We start from the raw sequence: 21,539 nt of genomic DNA on the forward strand, positions 1-21,539 counted from the left end.
AATTTTCTACCGATTTTCAAACGGTTTGGGTTTTTACAAACGTTATTAACGTGGCTATAATTCTGGATGCTTTAACATGTTTCATGAATTTATTTTTTATTTTTAGTATAGGTATGCAGTGTCATAGGTACATCTTTGACGTTTATAACAAACCAAACCGTTTGAAAATCGGTAAAAAATTAAGCAAGTTATGGTCATTTAAAAGTACCTGCATCATTAAAACTCAATGCTACGAGTGAGCGAGCGCCCTGTCGTAATATGGCCGCCAAAATGCGGACGTTGCACTCAATTGGCCAGCAGCGCGGACGAGCCATCTAGCCTTTATACATATCTATGGGCTTCACAGCCTCTGACAGCGCCACCCATCAGTACAACCTAACTGAACACAAACAACTACAGTGATTACACAGCCCATTACAATATTGCTGAGATGTTGGTTAGTAATTATATCTAAGTTAGTGTGAACAGATAAAATGTGTGCATACTAATGTGTTGAGTGTTTCATTTGGATTTGAATTTGTGAGCTTTAAATGATCAGTTCTCTTACTTAGTAGATGGTATTTATTTAGCTGAAAATTGCTTTTTATGCTAATTTTTTAAAAAGCATTGAAACCTTTCCTTATTCTTGTTTGTATGTACGTGTTTCCAGAAGTCGGACTATGCCAATATTGAGAGTGCTGCACGGAACTTGCTGTCTCTCTTATCAGCAAGTGTCAGTCAAGGGCAGGTTGAGGTTCCAGGCCAGAGCCAAGTTCAGGTTCAGATTCAGGGTCAGCGTCCCAGCCAGGGAACTTTTCAGGAATCAGGAGTCAGGAGGCAGGCCAATGTGCAGCAGGAGATGTCAAAGTTAGAGAAAGTAAAAAGGTGTCTACAATGTATGTAGAGCCATTCAGATTTTGTATGACATGCCTTTCAATTTACTGCACAGGTCTTTTCCTGCTCTTTTTCGAAGAGAACGAACAAGTGGAAAACGCAGGTTTCCAACACCACTTAAAATGGTTTCAGCACCATTTACAAAGGCCACAAATATTCAGTTTTATTTACTCCCAAAACCCATGACCAGAACTCCACAGGGGTCTCAGGAGCTCAGCCTGTTAATGGCAGGCTTGGGAAAACGCATGATATCAGTGTCTGAACACTGCAACCATGAAGAGGTAAGGATTTCTAAAATTGTGTAAAATTTTGTCTAAAGAGATCATTAGATGTAATTTATTATTGAAGGGATAGTTCACCCAAAAATGAAAATTCTGTCTTCATTTACTCACTCTCAGGTTGTTACAAACCTGTATAAATGTCTTTGTTCTGATGTACACAAAGGAAGATATTTTAAGAAATGTTTGTAACCAAACCGTTCGTGGACCCTATTTACTTCCATAGTATTCTTTTTTCCTACTATAGAAATGAATGGGGTCCAAAAACAGTTTGGTTACAAACATTTCTCAAAATATCTTCCTTTGTGTACATCAGAACAAAGACATTTATACAGGTTTGTAACAACCTGAGAGTGAGTAAATGATGACAGAATTTTTATTTTTGGGTGAACTATCCCTTTAAGATGTGCCCATGGTTTGTTTTATATTGTCCTAATAAGATTTCAGCAATGCTGCTGCTTGAATTCCCTAAACTGGAGACTTTGTCTGGTGGATAGCTGTTTCATAAGGCAACTGGTAAGCAGATACAGCATGATTTGACATTGTGTGACACATCTGAAATGGACTTTTGAAAAACAAGTTAAAACTGGGTGCTTGCAGGTTTTCATGCACGACTGTTGTTGGTGATTTACAGAGGTGGATGACTTACTCAGATCAAAAAACTGTGTTGTAGAGTTACACATTTTCAGGCTCACAAACCTTTTCTTACTTTAACCTCTGTTAATTTGATTTTCCACTGTCCAACATAATAAAGGAGGGAGTGGCCAGAGAAAACTTGTGTTGATCCCACCGGAGTCTGAAGGCTACACTGCAAAACTGCTTAAGACTGTGTCCAATAATGGAAGACACACGATTTTCATCGTTCCACTTCAAAATGAAATAGACACTACACCACTACCTTCTGATGCCCCTGAATTCAGAAAAATGCCCAAATCTCAGTGCAAGACCTGTGGAGAAATTTTACCGTTACAAGTTTTGGCTCTGCATGTAGACTCTTGTGGCAAGTCTACAACAGAAGAAGTAAGTTTTTCATAACATGACACTTAGTTTATTAAACCTTTCATTTTCACTGAATGCATATCAAAACAGCAATTGCTTCACTACTAGGCTGCAAGATACATCACATGCGATTGTCACGCACATCTCGTCAGTAAAGCTGGTTCCTTAACTGGTAGTAAATCGCCATCACCTGCTGTCAGATGGAGTGGCATTTACTACACAGAGCTGTAGTTCACTGACAAGCCGGGAAATATCGCATTCATAATGCGGATGAAATGCCTGCGATTATGAATGCGATATTGCCTAAGGCTCTGTGTAGTAAATGCCGCTCCATCTGAAAGCAGGTGATGGCAATTTACTACTAATCAAGGAACCAGCTTTACTGATGAGATGCGCGTGACAATCGCATGCGATTTATTGTGCAGCCCTATTTACTACTAAAGTGATGTCATTGATAATGTTAACCTGATCCACTTAACAGGAAAATGATGAGAATGCTGATGAAAAACAAGATCAGGATGTTTCATTTGTATCCTGCAGCCAGAACAGTAAGTACAATGACATCACACTTTTAAAAGAAAAACTTTACATGTTTTAAGCTATATTGATTAATGTGGGCTGGATTGCTTGTTGTTGTTAAAAAAAAAGTGAAGAATAAGCATGATAATTGAGTTATTCTGATTGATGTTCTTGTAGTCTAACCATGGGACTGATTTTCTTTTTTTTCTCTTCCTGGTTGTTTTGTTTTCTAATTACCACAATGTTGTTGTTGTTGGTATGTCTCCCCTGCTTGCACAGATCATTAGAAGTGTAAAATTTCAATCATAATATGATTATATTATGATTTCTCCAATTTGGGCTTACATTTTATCTAAATATTCTATACATAGTAATGGAAGTAATTGGTTCCTTGCTAACATTAAGATTTAAGTTCATAATTTTCTTTTAAGTTAATGTTGATTACTGTATTTGTCTTTTTTCAGCTTCAACAGTCGCTGCAGAGACTGTGTGTCCCATTTGCCAAGTAGTGTACCCTGCTGACATCATTGAGATGCATGCCAGTGCCTGCAGTGAGAGGTATGTTGTTGTCCCATGTAGTTGTTTGTCTTACTACTTTGAAATGATGATTATGATGAAATGTCTCAACATGAATATTGATCAACAAGACATTTAATATACTAGTCAATGGGTTTTTGCTTGTTGACTAATTAGCTAACATACTTTAAATTACTCTGGAATGTTTTGGACAACACATTACTTGTGACATTTTTTTGGAAATAATAAAGTAAAAGTTTCTCCATGGCTTTCCCAGGCTCTATGCAATTCAATCAGAGTTAGCAGACATTTGCTCAATTTATAGGGTCCAGAATCTGCCTTGATCATATTCAGGAGTAGAAAATGCTAAAAGACAGACATTATGTCTTTCAGGCAATCAACTCAGGAGGAGCACTCATTTGACAGCAGTGGAGTGGATTTAGAAGCAATGGAAGGACCATCTGGCACATCTTTTCAGATTGCACCTTTGCAGAATCTGCCAACATGTTCTTCAGGACCTTCTGATTCTACCAACAAAACTGAGTGTTTGTAGTCTATTTGTTACACCCTGTTAGTGGTCCTTGTTAAAATGTTTGGTTGATGACCTTTTCTGTGTTGAAATCTTTACTACATTTATAGACTGGAAGACCATACCAGACTTGGCAATGGCTGCTCAGCTGTACAGGGAGACTGTACTTGACATTCATGCATCAGGGAAGCCACTGCATTTGCACATTGACCTCAGAGGCAGCAAGTCGGACCAGGAAATGGCTTTAATTGCTTTTTATAAAGCACGCCGTGTGGAGTGGGCAAATCCTGTGCAATGCAGACTTGAAGGTTCATCTTTTTTCTCTCTTTTTAGTTCATTTTAGAATTTGTTGTGTGCTGTCTTTTTTTCACAAATAACCCAGAATCTCTACATTTCTTATAATTAATAGGTGATCCTGCAATCGGAGAGGGAGTGAACCGCTTCTTGTTCTCCAGAATCATGGAGAAGCTAAAAAATGGTTTTAAGTTGAACTTTGGTAGTGTCTTTAATTACCTTCCCATATATTATGGAGTGTTTTAGCTGCAATATTCTTAATGCCGCCATTTCTCCAATTAATACATGCTAAAAGGCCTTGTGAAGCGGAAGTTAGAGCCTATGGTGTGACTTATTTCTCAGTGAAAAAGAATTTTGGGGGAGTAACAGCCCCAAGTTGGATTTGATTCAAAATTCGTAACAAAAAGCTGTTTGCTTCTGACTGTAGTCTTGTCACTTTTGTAAACACCCCTGTGTTCAAGCTGTCATCAGGCGTTTAATACTGTTTTACCTATACCTATTTTGAGGTAAAAATATTCTGATACTGTTAATTTGACATGTCATATCAAAAGCCAAATGAACAATTAACACAGAAACACTAGATTAAAACTGGGAACATTTACTTTTTACTTCGAGGCATTTAAGATGTTTTTAGGATTATACCTACTGTACATACCTATTGATGTCCCTTGTTCTATACAACCACAGAATCACTAAAAATTAAATTTTTAATGTTAATTGGTCAAGGAATTTCTTATGTTTGCACAGGAAATTCTGGTGAGACAAAGCTGTTTGATGGAGAGCCAGACCATCTTGTACCTTCATCCTCTGCATTCCTTGTTGAGAGTGACCTATTTCTGATGGCAGGCCGCATGATTGGTCATTGCTTTTTGCATGGAGGTCCTGCACTGACAGGCCTAAGCCCTGCGATTGTTCACATCCTGTGTGGGGGCACAGTTGAAACTGCCATCATACAAATCAATGACTGTCCAGACATTGATCTGCGGGAGAAAATTACACTGGTGTGTATTCTGCAAACTGCACAATTTTTTTTTAGACTCTTCTATATTGGGTTTAAAAGTATAGTTCACCCAAAAATGAAAATTCTGTCATCATTTACTCACTCTTATGTTGTTACAAACCCACATAAATGACTTTGTTCTGATAAACACTAAGGAAGATATTTTGAGAAAGGTTTGTAACCAAACCGTTCGTGGACCCCATTCACAAACGGTTTGGTTACATACATTTCTCAAAATATCTTCCTTTGTGTTCATCAGAACAAAGACATTTATACAGGTTTGTAACAACCTGAGAGTGAATAAATGATGACAGAATTTTCATTTTTAGAGTGAATTATCCCTTTGAGAGTGTTCATATTTTGTCTTAAAGCTTGAAGGGAGTGCTAAACTCTCAGCTGATGAAAAGGAGAGCCTTGACAACTTGTGTCTTGCATGGGACTTTCCTTTGATGACAGAAAACAACCGAAGATGGCTATTTGAAAGGCTTCTATGTCATGCGGTATTTGAAAATTGTTTAAACTATTTAACATCATTAATTACTCTTTTAAACCACTATACATGTAAAGATTTGTCTTTGTGTCTTTTCTCACTAGGTTATTGGACGTTTCATGAGGCAAATAAAGCAAATAAGAAAAGGGCTTAAAGAAACCATGTTGTGGCCACTCATTAGTGAACGTCCAGATGTAGCTCCAGTGATTTTCCCTCGGGAGTCGAGTGCTTTCTTGACCCCACAGGTAAATAGTTCAGTTAAAGAGGTGATAGAAGGATTATATGGAGAATTTCACACTATTCTTTAAGGTCTCCTAATAAGTTGTGTGCAACCTAGATTAAGAGGACTAGCTGATCTCAGGTCAGTGGTGCATGTAAATTTCAGGCCGTGACAAAGACAGCGACTTGAGCCAAATAAGGGACAGGAACCGAGTTGACATCAACTTGTTGGGATTTGGCCGTTTTCAGAAGCAGTTTCAAATATTGAGATTAGCAGAGGAAAGAGGTGTCTATTGCTGCGTCCGAAACCGCCTACTACCATACTATATAGTAGGCGAAAAGCAGTAGGCGAGGCGAGTAGTATGTCCGAATACATAGTATTCCAAAAACAGTATGCGAAAAGTACTCAGATGACCTACTACTTCCGGTTAGATTTTGAAGTGTGCACACAATGGACACTTCACTATCCCATGATGCCCCAGGAGCGGAGTTATGCAACGAAGAAAAGACTAATGCGGCGATCAGCGGCCGTTTTCACGCTGGTATGACAAGACCAAGTTTTGGGCATATCTGGAAATTGATTGTTGTATTAGGGGAACACCAACACTACAGGACAATTGCTTATTCCAGATTGAAAAAGTACTTTTTTAAGAAGTACTTCATTTTTGTGGGGTTTTTGTGTGTGGCCACTGGCTTGTATATTTTTTGTGAATTTATATCTTAATTATTTTGTGTGATTTGTATTTTTTTTTAAGCACCATTGCCCCAAGACAAATGCAGTGCGTGCGTGCGTAAAACCTAACCCTTATTCTGAGATGGCTTATCTGTTTGGTGTTGTATGTGTAGTGCATTCTGGAACGCATCATCTGGCCTACAATGACTGATGATGATGACGACGACGAGTGTTCTGTAACAGATAAGAGCCGCATTGCAGGGTACCTTCGCCGGTTCATTCAAAATGGTATACTTCCCTCATGTAATGAGTGATGTACACTCACCTAAGGGATTATTAGGAACGCCTGTTCAATTTCTCATTAATGCAATTATCTAATCAAACAATTACATGGCAGTTGCTTCAATGCATTTAGGGGTGTGGTCCTGGTCAAGACAATCTGCTGAACTCCAAACTGAATGTCAGAATGGGAAAGAAAGATGATTTAAGCAATTTTGAGCGTGGCATGGTTGTTGGTGCCAGATGGGCCGGTCTGAGTATTTCACAATCTGCTCAGTTACTTGGATTTTCATGCACAACCATTTCTAGGGTTTACAAAGAATGGTGTGAAAAGGGAAAATCATCCAGTACGCGGCAGTCCTGTGGGCGGAAATGCCTTGTTGATGCTAGAGGTCAGACGAGAATGGGCCTACTGATTCAAGCTGATAGAAGAGCAACTTTGACTGAAATAACCACTCGTTACAACCGATGTATGCAGCAAAGCATTTGTGAAGCCACAACACGCACAACCTTGAGGCGGATGGGCTACAACAGCAGAAGACCCCACCGGGTACCACTCATCTCCACTACAAATAGGAAAAAGAGGCTACAATTTGCACAAGCTCACCAAAACTGGACAGATGAAGACTGGAAAAATGTTGCCTGGTCTTATGAGTCTCGATTTCTGTTGAGACATTCAGATGGTAGAGTCAGAATTTGGATCCATCATGCCTTGTTACCACTGTGCAGGCTGGTGGTGGTGGTGTAATGGTGTGGGGGATGTTTTCTTGGCACACTTTAGGCCCCTTAGTGCCAATTGGGCATCGTTTAAATGCCACGGCCTACCTGAGCATTGTTTCTGACCATGTCCATCCCTTTATGACCACCATGTACCCATCCTCTGATGGCTACTTCCAGCAGGATAATGCACCATGTCACAAAGCTCGAATCATTTCAAATTGGTTTCCTGAACATGACAATGAGTTCACTGTACTAAATTGCCCCCACAGTCACCAGATCTCAACCCAATAGAGCATCTTTGGGATGTGGTGGAACGGGAGCTTCGTGCCCTGGATGTGCATCCCACAAATCTCCATCAACTGCAAGATGCTATCCTATCAATATGGGCCAACATTTCTAAAGAATGCTTTCAGCACCTTGTTAAATCAATGCCACGTAGAATTAAGGCAGTTCTGAAGGCGAAAGGGGGTCAAACACAGCATTAGTATGGTGTTCCTAATAATCCTTTAGGTGAGTGTATGTACATTTTAATGACAATTTAATTTTCTTATTATCCTGTGCAAACAAGACCGTAAATGTACTTAGTGTTGTATTCCTTTAATGTAACGAATGTATAAAATAATGTTTTTATATTTTACTGTTCTTACTTAAACTTAGACGAATTAAAGGGATAGTTCACTCAAAAATGAAAATTCTGTCATCATTTACTCACCCTCATGTTGTTACAAACCTGTATAAATGTCTTTGTTCTGATGAACACAAAGGAAGATATTTTGATAAATGTTTGTTACCAAACCGTTCGTGGACTCCATTCACATCCAGAGTAGGAAAAAAGAATACTATGGAAGTAAATGGGGTCCACAAATGGTTTAGTTAAAAACATTTCTCAAAATATCTTCCTTTGTGTTCATCAAAACAATGACATTTATACAGGTTTGTAACAACATGAGAGTGAGTAAATGATGATAGAATTTTCATTTTTGGGTGAACTATTCCTTTAATACATCTATTTTTTTTCAATGCGTGCACGTTACAGCGTGTCGTGAATGTGTTCGCATTTAGCCTAGCCCCATTCATTCCTATGGTTCCAAACAGGGATGAATTTAGAAGCCACCAAACACTTCCATGTTTTCCCTATTTAAAGACCGTTACATAGTTACACCAGTAAGTACTGTGGCACAAAATAAAACTTTTGTTTAAAACCATAGGAATGAATGGGGCTAGGCTAATTGCTAACACATTCACGACGCGCTGTACAGTGCACGCATTGAAAAAAGATGGGTATGTATTAATTAGTCTAAGTGTGTATTCCTTTAAAATTGTACACCAGACCTGGCTTATATCTCACAACCCTTATAGAGTCTTTTAATACTCAAAACTATTCACAAAAGTCAGAGTGCCATACTGTTTATCAAAAGAACCTGGCGAGTGCAGGTTTTCCAGATACAAATATGTTCAGCCAGCCTTCTGTTGATAACCTGAAATGAGATCATTCCAGAAATCTAAAACAATGGCTGATAGCATATCTGAAAAAAAAAACACTGTCCAGGTTCTTCATTTTTATATTGCATAAATGCAACTGTATGGCTCTTAAGCTTGTTTAGAACATTTTCTATAAAACTGAGTTGTATCTGTAATGATAAAATCTAGTGTTTGCATCAGCTACATAGCTAATACTTGTCAGGTAAAATCTTGGTTGGTGGTGTTCTTCAATAAAACGATTTTACAACCATCAGCAATGTGTATAAAATAACGCATTCTCTATCATTTTGAGCATTTATACTTTTCTATTTTGTAGCATCCAGTGATGAACTGAAGGCACTCATGAAGTTCTGGGTTGGATGGGAGGCTCCTACAACTACTCTCACGTTAGAGGTGACTGACTGTAGTCTGCCAAAGTCTTCCACGTGCTTCGAGACCCTCCGTCTTCCTGTCCGCTACAAAGACTTCACTGTATTTAAGGAAGAACTGATTGCCTGCCTTCAAACATGTGACACTGGATTTGGATTGGTGTAATGGCAATGCTAAAATGTAGCTTCTTTCAAAGGGGCAGTTCTCATTCATGTTTTTGTTCAGTGTTGGATATCAAATTAAGACTACGCCCCTTTACCTCCACAAACAGTGTGCAAATGTATTCAAAGAATTCAATGAATGTCTTCATCTGCCTTTATCTTTGAGTCCTTCTATGTTTTCCCATCACTCTAAAATCTGATGCAGGTCTTTAGTCTTTTTAATCATCTTTCTGACACCTTCAAAACCTTTTATTTCAACATTTCCCCCAATGTGACCATGTTGCATTGTCTCCTGGGTTGTTTGTTGTTGTCAGTTAAACTTAAGTTTCTGTATTTTTGTTGTTGTTGTTCTTCAAACCCTCAAGATGTTTTAAGATTGTATTGTATTCACACTACAATAAAAAGAAAACAATCTTCATGTCTTTGAGTTGAACATTTAGAGAGCTGAAAGTTTTAGTCCGCTGCTAGCACTGCTTGAGGAAAGCTTTAAACAGTTGAAACGTATTTCTTGCATCACTCGTCTTTAATGTTAAAGGGTTAAGTGTAGCAAACTCTAAATACATAAGTTCATTCACAGTAGCCTTATGTTAACTAAAATGAAAATATGACAGTGCTCTCATTACAAAACTGATTCAGAAATATTTATTGTGGTTTTAGTGTGAAAAGAAACGATAGAGATGTTAATAAGTGTCCCAAATGTATGTGTATGTAGAGAATGTGTGTATTTGTGTTACAATTGCACAAAATCAGCTCCTTCGCCTAGTAGGTTTTACTGTAAGCCTAGTAATTGCTGGACATACTGGACGGTAAGTAGGTAGATGTCTGAGCCATGTGATTGGGAGTGTCCCAGGGGATTTATATCTCTCCTTAGTGCTGCCATTTGTTCATCACTCAGTACATTGCCCATCTCAGGAACAGTGACACCATGGTGTGGCTCCTCAGGCAGGCCACTGTCCTCCCAGTCCAAATGTGGTAGGTACAATCCCTGAAAAAAAAAAAAACGTAAAGTGTTTATGTAGAGCAGTGGTTCTCAAGCATTTTTACTTGAAGGTGCTGGACCACATTTGATATCATTTTGAAACAAACGCAAGAAATAAACAATATTTATTCTGAGACTGAATAACATTGACAAAGTCATGTATGTTCAAATTAATTTTAGTGGGATGCATTTTTGGTAAAATTTATATAGAAATTTGTGGAAAAATTGTCAATATTATAGAAAGTCTTAAAATTTATAGAAAAAGTCGGAATTAAAAAGGTGTGTGTGTAAAAATAAAAGCCCCCTTGAATCTCTGTCAAGGACCACTGGGGACCCCACTTTGAGAACCACTGATGTAAAGCATAAAACCCATTGGCAATTTTATTCTTAAAACTGATTGAAAATACTTTAATTCCATTAAAATCTTCACACATACTTCATGCGTACAGTACTTTTCAGCAAGGGTTAAACAATGGAGCAGATTTTGTCCCAATTTTCAGCTTAAAAATAATGCAACACCCATGTGCGCTGAGAGTTTGCTGGTGTGAGCCTTGATGGCCAAGCAATGTTAGACAGGCCTTAGTAATTAAGTTATTGATCATTTAAAGTTAACTGAGCATTAATGGTGGAGCATATCACTTCAGTATGAAAAACAAGCAATGTACATCACTGCATCTCATTTGTAACAGCTATGTGTGTGTGCGCCAGTGGAACGCACTGAAAGGGTATGCACAGTAATAATAAAAGCACCACGAATTCAACAAATCATCTAAATTAGATTAACATAAGACTCAGACCATGCTCATACAAAGAAAGACAACTATGTTGACCTTGCTTCATAGTACATTACTCTCTTCAGATAAGTGCTTTTCAGGACTGACAAACTTAAAACATAGAAGCACAAAATGGCCCAGACATTCCCTTTTACCTCTGCATTTTCTGGTTCTGCCATAGCATGCTGAATGTTCCCCATCTCCCACAGCTGATTGGGTGTTAGGTTACCCTCAGTTCTAAGTGGGTGGTTATCCCATCCACTGGTGAAGACATCAAGACTAGCTTGTAGTCTGGGCAGAAATGCATAATGACAACTGAAGAGGTGTGTGATGTTTGACAGATCAAGCAAACCATCCTCCTCTAGTGAATGCAACACACTGTAGTATATGTTGGTCACAGCACACCACACATCTCTCCAGAGTCGTTCAATTCTAGAAAGAGGGTTTGAGCAAGATTAGATATGGTTTACATACAAAATACATAAGATTTTACAATAGCATAACCAAAAGGTCTCAAAAGAGAAATGTTTATCACAGTTTGTTTAGTCAGTCACTATATGGCACATGTCAAAGACTTAAATCTAAATTTACTTGTGGGGGAAAACAATTATGGTGATTATCAATCTTATATTCTTAAGATATTCTTAATTAGGTACCACCATCGCCCAAGTGTATTTGCTGCAATATTGGTCACAGGTCGGGGCAGGCTACTGACTCTAGATCCTACCCCTGACTCAAATACCACCTCGAGGAGACCCGGAATTCCCAAAAAGCAGACAGGTGATTTAAAATTGAACAAGTTTATCTTAAGTTAAAATAAAGCACTCTTAAAAATCTTCTGTCTGGCCTCTCTCCTCCAGCCCAACGAGATGAATGAACAACAGGCCTCCTGCAAGTTCACCAAAAGAACTTCCTTAGGGACACAGCAGTGGATATACAAGATGGACTCTCCAAGTATACGGCGGTAAGTATGCAGGAGAGGCTTTCCTTTACAGGTCTTCAATGTTAAGTATGCAGGAGAGGCTTTTCTTTACAGGTTTTCAGTGGTAAGTATGCAGGAGAGGCTTTCCTTTACAGGTTTTCAGTGGTAAGTATGCAGGGGAGACTTTCCTTTACAGGTTTTTAGTGGCAAGTATGCAGGGGAGACTTTCCTTTACTGGTTTTCAGTGGTAAGTAAGCAGGAGAGACTTTCCTTTACGGGTCTTCAGTGGTAAGTATGCAGAAGGGACTTTCTTTTACAGGTTTTCAGTGGCAAGTATACCGACAGAGCTTTCTGAATAAGCAGGCAGCAATGAATACAAAGGAAGCTGTCCTGTATGAGCAACAATGGGTGCGTAGACGGGACTTTCCTTCGTAAGCAAACAACAAGGAATACAGAAGAGGCTTTCCTGCATGAGCAAGCAGTGGTAAGTATACAGAAAGGACTTGCTTGGGGAAGCTAACAGCAGTAAGCACAACGGAAACTTTCCTGTATGAGTAGCAAGAAGTACGCAGGCAGAACTTTCCTTCGTAGGCAGACAACAAGGAATACAGAAGAGGCTTTCCTGTGTGAGCAAGCAGTGGTAAGTATACAGACAGGACTTTCTTGGATAAGCCAATAGCAGTGAAACACAGGCGGAACGTTTCTTGGTGGAACCAAAAATCCCTGTATGAAGTTCCCGCCGGACAATTAAAAAACGAAACTCCGGGGGAAGTTTATAGGCTAAATAAGGAACAGGTGTGACTGAGAGATGTGGCGATTAAGGATTGGTTGGCTAAGGAGGAAGAGGGCCTTTAAAAAGGGGCCGATGAGGATATGGAGGTGTGGTACTTTGTTCCGGTGTTACGGAGAGGAAGACGAAAGTGGCTGGTGAGGAGTTGGATGCAGGTGTTGGAAAGACACGTCGGAATTGGGAAGTATTGGAGGAATAACGAGTGCTGTAGAGGCTTTGGAAGACTGAGAACGAAGTAAGATCACGATTGTTGTGTTTCATGACATTTCACCACGTCGCTGTATTCCCTTATAGGAAGCAGCCAAAGAGGACAGAGGAAGCTTTGGGGTGTGTGATTTCACTCGTTTGTCGTGTGGCTGTATACCCATACCATCGATGCTTGTGAGGACACAGATCTCGGGACGAGAGGAGTGCCATTGACTTTTGACGGTGAGTGCTTTTCATTTGGAGTGTATACATAAACAGATTGCTGTGCAGTGTATTGTGCTGATGTGTGTGTCAAAGGATCTGCCTTAGACCGAGCAAAGGACCCTACGAGCATCGACTGTAGTTCCATCGCTGCCCACGACAGCAGCTGTACTTATTCTCCACACCCAGACCCGGGGTTGTGATAGGCCGTTCTCCTCCACTGTCAGTCCTCCTCATTTGAAGTTTATGCTTTTCCAGTCCGTATGTTTACCTGTCAAGCCTAGCCCGTATGCCCTTCTGTACATCCGCCGTAAGCCTGCTGTGAAGTGAAGTTGTATATTCACCGTAAGCCTGTTGTGAAGTCTATGACTAGAAGCAGTGTGTTGACTGTAAGCCCTCTGTCAAGTCAAGCCCGTATGCCCTTCAGTACATCCACCGTAAGCCTGCTGTGAAGTGAAGTTGTATATTCACCGTAAGCCTGTTGTGAAGTCTATGACTAGAAGCAGTGTGTTGACTGTAAGCCCTCTGTCAAGTCAAGCCCGTATGCCCTTCAGTACATCCACCGTAAGCCTGCTGTGAAGTGAAGCTGTATATTCACTGTAAGCCTGTTGTGAAGTCTATGATTAGAAGCAGTGTGTTGACTGTAAGCCCTCTGTTAAGCCAAGCCCGTATGCTCTTCTGTACATCCACCATGAGCCTGCTGTGAAGTGAAGTTGTATATTCACCGTAAACCTGTTGTGAAGTCTATGACTAGAAGCAGTGTGTTGACTGCAAGCCCTCTGTCAAGTCAAGCCCGTATGCCCTTCTGTACATCCACCGTAACCCTGCTGTAAAGTGAAGCTTGTATACTCACCTTAAACCTGCTGTGAAGTGAAGCTTGTATACTCACCTTAACCCTGTTGTGAAGTGAAGCTTGCATACTCACCTTGAATCTGCTGTGAAGTGAAGCTTGCATACTCACCTTGAATCTGCTGTGAAGTGAAGCTTGTATACTCACCTTAAACCTGCTGTGAAGCGAAGCTTGCATACCCACCTTGAACCTGCTGTGAAGTGGAGCCTGTATACTCACCTTAAGGCCTATCCTAGGCCATTCCCTTGTCCAGTGTCAACCCCTTGTTAAGCTTCGAGCCTGGGTCCTGTTCCCCCCCACTTACCCGTAGGTTATCATAGATCATTTCTAGTAGAGTCCAGAGCTTAAATACTGTATACTTACCTGTAGACTCACCATCGATCACTCTTCCATCTAGTCCCCCCCCGTTAAGCTCTGAGCCCCGTACATCTACCTGTTGGAGTACATAAATCACCCCTCTGTGGAGCCCAGAGCCCAAATATTGTATCCTTACCTGAAGACTTACCCTAGGCCATCCTTGGAGTCAGTGCTAGCCCCGCTCCGCCCCAGAGCCTGAACCCTACCTCCCTACTTGGAAGCTATCGTGAGTCCCGCTAGGAAGCCCCCAGCCTGAAATACTCAAAGCTTACCTGGAGATATATTGTGAGCCACCCTCCCCCCACCCCCGGCGAAGGCTTACATTTCCTTGGTCAACCCAGTGGTTAAATTCTGCATACTTACCGAAGACATACGGAAAGTCCCCCCCTGCTATACTCAAGGCTCGGGTTCGTCAGGAGAGAACGACGGAGGCTCTTATTCCCCCTACCCTTGTTCCCTAAATTTTATCAATAAAAACTGGTTTAATTTGTATTTTACTTGTCCGTGTGGTCATTGGGGTATTGCAGGAACTCCTTGAGGTGAAAGTGAGAGAGGTAGCCCATTTTGGGCCGTAACATGAGCACAACGGGAGCTGGAAGATGTACAGCCCGTTTCATTCAATCCTGTAATCGGTATTCCACTACTAGTTAGAAAGATACTTCGACTGTACGACTAATCGATACTCACGGTCGAAGGTGCGGACATCAGCAAGGCGGGTGCTCCTCACACTCTGGTAGTAGTCAAACCAATCCACAGCAATACACATGTGTAGTGATCCACAACACACAAACTGAAATCCAAGTACTCACAGCAACATAAGGCTTTTATTCCGCCACCTTGACCGAGACCCGTCTCCTGAAGTCGAAACGTCCATGGTAGCAATGAGATGGAAACCACATAAGCAGGACTTTACTCCACATACAGCACTGTCCGCTTTTCGCACTCTACAGACTTCGCTCACGCTGTAAAGGCCCGATGGAGCTGGAAAATTCGGGCATCAAGAAGATCAATACAAAGACTGCTCTGTAATCACACAATCCCCTACCGTCACTGGAGTACAGTCTGAAACAAGCAGGTTTAATACAGAAAGCTGGCTGCCCACAAGCACAGAGGAAGAGAAAAGCCCAAAAACAGAGATAATTATGCTAGCATTTGGAAGGGTTCCTACGGTCCGAAGTTTCTCGCCAAAGAGTTATCCAATTCTGTCAGAAACTAAGCACAGTAACTCCAATATGGTGAGGAATCCACAACAGCAATAACAACAACAACAACCCTCTTTCTTCCTCCAAAATCCCTTTTATAGCCCATCCTTCTTTGGCATGTCCCAATCGCCACGTTCAGCCTGCACACCTGATGCTCGTTTGCTCATCAAATCCCCAGTGGAGCGATCTGAGCTGGCTGGGTGTTACATTAAAATCGGTCCGGTGGGAAACTGTCCTCATACAAGTGGTTCTGCTTCTGTTTTGTCACAAAAGAAGTCCACAACTTCTTGGTCACACAAATCAGAAAATTTAGGCCCGATCCCATTTCTCTGTCTTACCTCTTCCCCCTACCCCTTAGTTTTGAACATTCACATAATTGTGCAAAACTAAGGGGTAGGGGTAAGAGGAAGAGGTAAGACAGAGATATGGGATTGGGCCTTAATTATGAACCAAATTGGGTCTGTGTTCCATTATTTTCCATTTCCTATTTTTGACTTGAACATATATCAAAAGTACAAAAAACAAGCTGTTCTTTCTTTTTGAAAAGAATTATTGTGTGAAATTATGAAAAAAATAGCTTTGATATAAAGAAGTGTAACAAAAAACTTGCCTTTGATTGTGCACGCTCTTCCCAGCAATGAAACTGGACCTTCCTGTTCCCCTGACAGAGAACATCAGCCGTGCAATGTCAACGTTCTCGACTCCATGATCCGCTCTTACCCTAAATAATAAACATTTTGTGCATTTATTATTTGTGGTGCTCTAAACAATTTTAACTTCAGGCATTCCTGTTTGTTTGTCAACACATGTAAACACACCAGTTTCACACTTAAAGATGCAGTAAGTAGTATTTAGCAACAACAACAACAACAACAAAAATACAATGAGAGATAAAACTGTCTACATTACGACAGCTGGGGCTGCATGGCATACAAGATTGCATATTGTAGTGATGAAGGCAAGGAATGACCCACTGTATACCTTGATGGAAATCCAAATCTCTCCACTGATTGCTGGAAGAAAGCCAGTGCTGTTGAGGACCGATTATTGTTTGTGTCACAAGCCAGGGGCTGGCTGCTAGTGGTTAAGCCACGCCCCTTCTAAATTCCCACCTCGAGGAGGTCCCCAAAACCAACCCAATGACCAAACAACAACGAGGAACAGGTAAGTATAAAAAAATATTCTTTATTTGTTTAAATATTTAAAAGATTCGGGGGATTGGGGAAAGGGAAATTAAAACTAATGTCTGAATCTGTCCTCCAAGGGGCCACGAGCAAGTGAGTGACAGGGGGGTGAAAGTTGCGTCGGGGAACGGGCTCCCGCCTCTGGTTCCCTCTGCCCGTGGCGCGCTCCTCTTCCTTCCTGGAGGCAGAATAAAATCACAATGAATATGGGTATGTACTGTTTCCCGTCCGTGTACCTGCGTGTAGTTCGCGGCACTCCGCCGTCTTCCCACGCAGTTCCTTGGTTGTCGACTCACTCTCCTTTCCTGTTCCTCTTTCTCTCCACAGGCTACCGCTGGGACCCGAAGACACAGTGGATCGTTCTCCCGAGAGTCTCCTCACCTCTCCACCGACTACAGCTGCTGGGTAAGTATGAATTTTCCTCCTCGACTCGTTACTTTGGTGCTCACACTTGTACTCTCTCTTCTCCCACAGATGACAGCTCGTCGCTGATTACAGCTTCTGGTACGTATGGTTCTCCTTCACAACGGGTCTCCTTGGAGCTCACGCTGGTTCTCTCTCTCTTCCTCCACAGACAACAGCTGGGACACAAAGGCACAGTGAATCGTTCTCAGTTAGTTCTCTCACCTCCTCGCTGATTACAGCTTCTGGTACGTATGGTTCTCCTTCACAACGGGTCTCCTTGGAGCTCACACTGGTTCTCTCTCTCTTCCTCCACAGACAACAGCTGGGACACAAAGGCACAGTGAATCGTTCTCGGTTAGTTCTCTCACCTCTTCGCTGTTTACAGCTTCTGGTACGTATGGTTCTCCTTCACAACGGGTCTCCTTGGAGCTCACACTGGTTCTCTCTCTCTTCCTCCACAGACAACAGCTGGGACACAAAGGCACAGTGAATCGTTCTCAGTTAGTTCTCTCACCTCCTCGCTGATTACAGCTTCTGGTACGTATGGTTCTCCTTCACAACGGGTCTCCTTGGAGCTCACACTGGTTCTCTCTCTCTTCCTCCACAGACGACAGCTTTCTTCCCTATTGATGGACAGACTGAACAGGTTATGCTCTACTTCTCGGGGTGGCGGACTTACGATCACGGCTAGGCGTACTGCATCGACCGACAGTGGTTTCCAAGATAGCGCCGGGGACCAAACCCTCTCGGCTGACTCGTTGGTTCCCCAGAGGGGCGGGAGTGTCACGCCGTCACACCGGGTCGAGCGCTGCCCTTTCCTCGACGCCCGTTGGCAATCGAACACCGGACCGGGGCGCCCCTTTGTAGAGACCTCGGGGCAGCGGATCTCCTTCGCCTCTGTCTCTGTGATGATAAACGGCACACGGGTAAAGTAGCAATGAAACTGGTAATACTCACACCGCCTGTCGTACAGGTCTTCACCGCCACTCCTAACACAAGTCCGCCAAGCGTCTGGCTACGAAAGTACTTCAGGAACTACTCCGTGGTTTTCTAAGGCTGAAACACACTCACAGCATAATCGTACACAGGTTTATTCTAGGATCCGTTTTCCTCTTCAGCGCCCCTAGCGAGTGACTGGAGGCGGGGTACGTCAGACACGACACAGCAATCTCACTGCAATATACACAGCACCACTTCAAAGTGAAATTTCTACATCCAAGACTCACCCACCACTCTCAGTGCACACAATAGACGCCCGTCTTCCTTCGCCTCGCTCTGGGCAAGAATGTGGAGATGGTAACACGGCCTAGCAGTTGTTTTCCGTCACTGTGGCTGTCTCACACAAAGATCCGGTGGCTCACCCACCACGCTGACTCAGGGGCAGGGCCACCCACTCTTGCTGGAAAGCGCTTAAAAGATATCCAGGTCAAGTATATACAAGGTACACTCAATGAATGAATTCGTTTACTCACGACTGTGGTGCTTCGGTTATCTCACGTTTCCTTAGGTTAACTCCTCCGTATGATAATTCCAGCTACACAGATAACGTTTTCTCCAGTCGTCAATACCACCACTACACAGATGGGTACTCACGATAGCACGTTCCGTCTTCTTTCACTTCATTCCTACAAGGTCAGTCTCCGTTTACTTTCCAACCCGTAAGGTCTTCAATATCTGCATCAGCCGAAATCCCACGATGCACAAAGAGAGAGAGAGCGAGTCCAGTAATCCGACTGGCGTACCCGGTGAGTTTAACTCAGCGCTGCAGCACACACCAACACTCGTCCTAACAACAACGACAACTGTGGTTTAAACTGCTCTTAAGTATCTGCCTGGGTGTTGCCTTCGTCCAATCACCCGGCGCTCTTGTTAATAACTCACAGCTGTCCGTAGTTTGGCTGATTACAGCCCTCGCGGTGCTACCGGATGTCCGGTGTTTTCTCTTCCCGGCCCGGGCGGAAACATCCGGGCGGAACCAAAACTTTCCAAATTTTTGGTTCCGCCTAAAAGATCGTCACTCCTGTGACATCCTCCCCCGCCAATGCATTCTAGTCCCTGGAATGCCTCGGTGTCGTCCACTCACCGTACCGGGCCGGGGGGCGTCCTCAGTTCTCCCGTTGGGAACGTCTCACGGGTGAATCGGGTTCAACGGGCTCGGGTGCTAACTCTGGTTGCCTCTGGGCAGCTGGAGGTTCGGCCGGTTCAGGCGCCAGCTCTGGCTGCATCTGGGCAGCTGGAGGTTCAACCGGTTCCGGGTGCCAGCGCTGGTTGCATCTGAGCCGCCGGGGGCAGCGGCACCACAGGTCGACCCGGTACCACAGCCCATCCCTCCGTCCAGGGGGCCGCCAGTACTGGTTCCATGGGCCCTTCCTTCGCAGCCTCGGGGTAGTTCGGGCAGGGGCGAAGCATGTTTCGGTGTACCACCCGCTCGGGCCCAGGTTTTCCCTCGGGCCGGATGGTATACACCGGTTGTCCCGGCCTCTGCTGCTTACAGACCACATACGGGATAGCCTCCCAGAAGAGTTCTAGATAATTCTGACATCTGCTCCCGGACATCCTTCAACAGTTCGACTTTTAGAGCCTGCTTCCAATCCGTGCGTTCTGGTGGTGGTGGCACACTCTCATTTACCGCTGCACATACTGGGGTCTCACTCACCTCGACCTCGTCGCCCTCCAAGGCTAACGCCTCCTTCCTTAGATCTTCAAATGTGAGGTCGGGGTCTCTGCGAAACTGGACCCTCAAACTCTGTCTCACGGGGCCCTCTTTCATCCCCAGGAGGAATTGGTCGCGCAGCAAAGTCTCGCCATCTCCCAATCCATGGTCGCGGCGGGCCTGTAGCCGGGTGAACTGTTCTCGCAGTCTCAGGGCAAAAGCTCTAATGGGTTGTCGGGGGCCTTGTTTACTGTTGAAGAATTGGGAACGGAGGACAGCTACGGGGGTGTGGTCACCATATTGCTCGGTAAGGAACTGAAATATAGTTTGGGCACTGGCTCGGACAGCTTCAGGGGCGGCCTGTACTTCTCGCCGCGCTTCTCCCTCTAAGGAGTTTAACACGAACTGGAGCCGCTGGGCTACACTAAGGCTTTGCAGGTCGGCTAAATACTCCAACTGGGCCTTCCATTCCGTTAGTCGTATTCCCGACTCTATCCCTCCATACTTTTGGACCCAAGGGCTACCCATAAAGACAGGCACCGCACGGGGTTGGGCTGCGGGCCCCGCGTTGTCGGTCATTGGGCTAGTCTGGTTACTCAACTCGAGGTGGGGCCCTGCCGACTACGCCAAATCTGTCACAAGCCAGGGGCTGGCTGCTAGTGGTTAAGCCACGCCCCTTCTAAATTCCCACCTCGAGGAGGTCCCCAAAACCAACCCAATGACCAAACAACAACGAGGAACAGGTAAGTATAAAAAAATATTCTTTATTTGTTTAAATATTTAAAAGATTCGGGGGATTGGGGAAAGGGAAATTAAAACTAATGTCTGAATCTGTCCTCCAAGGGGCCACGAGCAAGTGAGTGACAGGGGGGTGAAAGTTGCGTCGGGGAACGGGCTCCCGCCTCTGGTTCCCTCTGCCCGTGGCGCGCTCCTCTTCCTTCCTGGAGGCAGAATAAAATCACAATGAATATGGGTATGTACTGTTTCCCGTCCGTGTACCTGCGTGTAGTTCGCGGCACTCCGCCGTCTTCCCACGCAGTTCCTTGGTTGTCGACTCACTCTCCTTTCCTGTTCCTCTTTCTCTCCACAGGCTACCGCTGGGACCCGAAGACACAGTGGATCGTTCTCCCGAGAGTCTCCTCACCTCTCCACCGACTACAGCTGCTGGGTAAGTATGAATTTTCCTCCTCGACTCGTTACTTTGGTGCTCACACTTGTACTCTCTCTTCTCCCACAGATGACAGCTCGTCGCTGATTACAGCTTCTGGTACGTATGGTTCTCCTTCACAACGGGTCTCCTTGGAGCTCACGCTGGTTCTCTCTCTCTTCCTCCACAGACAACAGCTGGGACACAAAGGCACAGTGAATCGTTCTCAGTTAGTTCTCTCACCTCCTCGCTGATTACAGCTTCTGGTACGTATGGTTCTCCTTCACAACGGGTCTCCTTGGAGCTCACACTGGTTCTCTCTCTCTTCCTCCACAGACAACAGCTGGGACACAAAGGCACAGTGAATCGTTCTCGGTTAGTTCTCTCACCTCTTCGCTGTTTACAGCTTCTGGTACGTATGGTTCTCCTTCACAACGGGTCTCCTTGGAGCTCACACTGGTTCTCTCT

General features: G+C 43.4%; 1 protein-coding gene and 1 long non-coding RNA gene across 2 annotated transcripts in view; both read left to right on the forward strand.

The window, feature by feature from the left end:
- Positions 1–21,539, forward strand: part of LOC135760864 (uncharacterized) — a 271,903-nt gene that overhangs the window by 200,269 nt on the left and 50,095 nt on the right. The gene's annotated exons all lie outside the window — the stretch shown is intronic.
- Positions 1,636–9,746, forward strand: LOC135760861 (uncharacterized). Its single transcript, XM_065274867.1, has 12 exons — positions 1,636–1,667; positions 1,906–2,171; positions 2,632–2,698; positions 3,134–3,227; positions 3,579–3,730; positions 3,825–4,022; positions 4,124–4,210; positions 4,756–5,009; positions 5,380–5,508; positions 5,603–5,743; positions 6,564–6,678; positions 9,188–9,746. Exons 2-12 carry the CDS (start codon positions 2,076–2,078, stop codon positions 9,403–9,405), a joined length of 1,551 nt encoding a protein of 516 aa, XP_065130939.1. The 5' UTR covers positions 1,636–1,667; positions 1,906–2,075; the 3' UTR covers positions 9,406–9,746.

The sequence above is a fragment of the Paramisgurnus dabryanus genome, chromosome 16 (genome assembly GCF_030506205.2).
Source record: "Paramisgurnus dabryanus chromosome 16, PD_genome_1.1, whole genome shotgun sequence".
NCBI lineage: Eukaryota > Metazoa > Chordata > Actinopteri > Cypriniformes > Cobitidae > Paramisgurnus > Paramisgurnus dabryanus.

What these genes read in the sequence shown, in the direction of transcription:
- LOC135760861 (XM_065274867.1), top strand. Translation starts at nt 2,076, where the DNA reads ATGCCCAAATCTCAGTGCAAGACCTGTGGAGAAATTTTACCGTTACAA. An exon ending in TGTATCCTGCAGCCAGAACA is followed by an intron (nt 2,699 to 3,133) that starts GTAAGTACAATG and finishes GTCTTTTTTCAG; the next exon opens with CTTCAACAGTCGCTGCAGAG. An exon ending in TGCGGGAGAAAATTACACTG is followed by an intron (nt 5,010 to 5,379) that starts GTGTGTATTCTG and finishes TTTGTCTTAAAG; the next exon opens with CTTGAAGGGAGTGCTAAACT.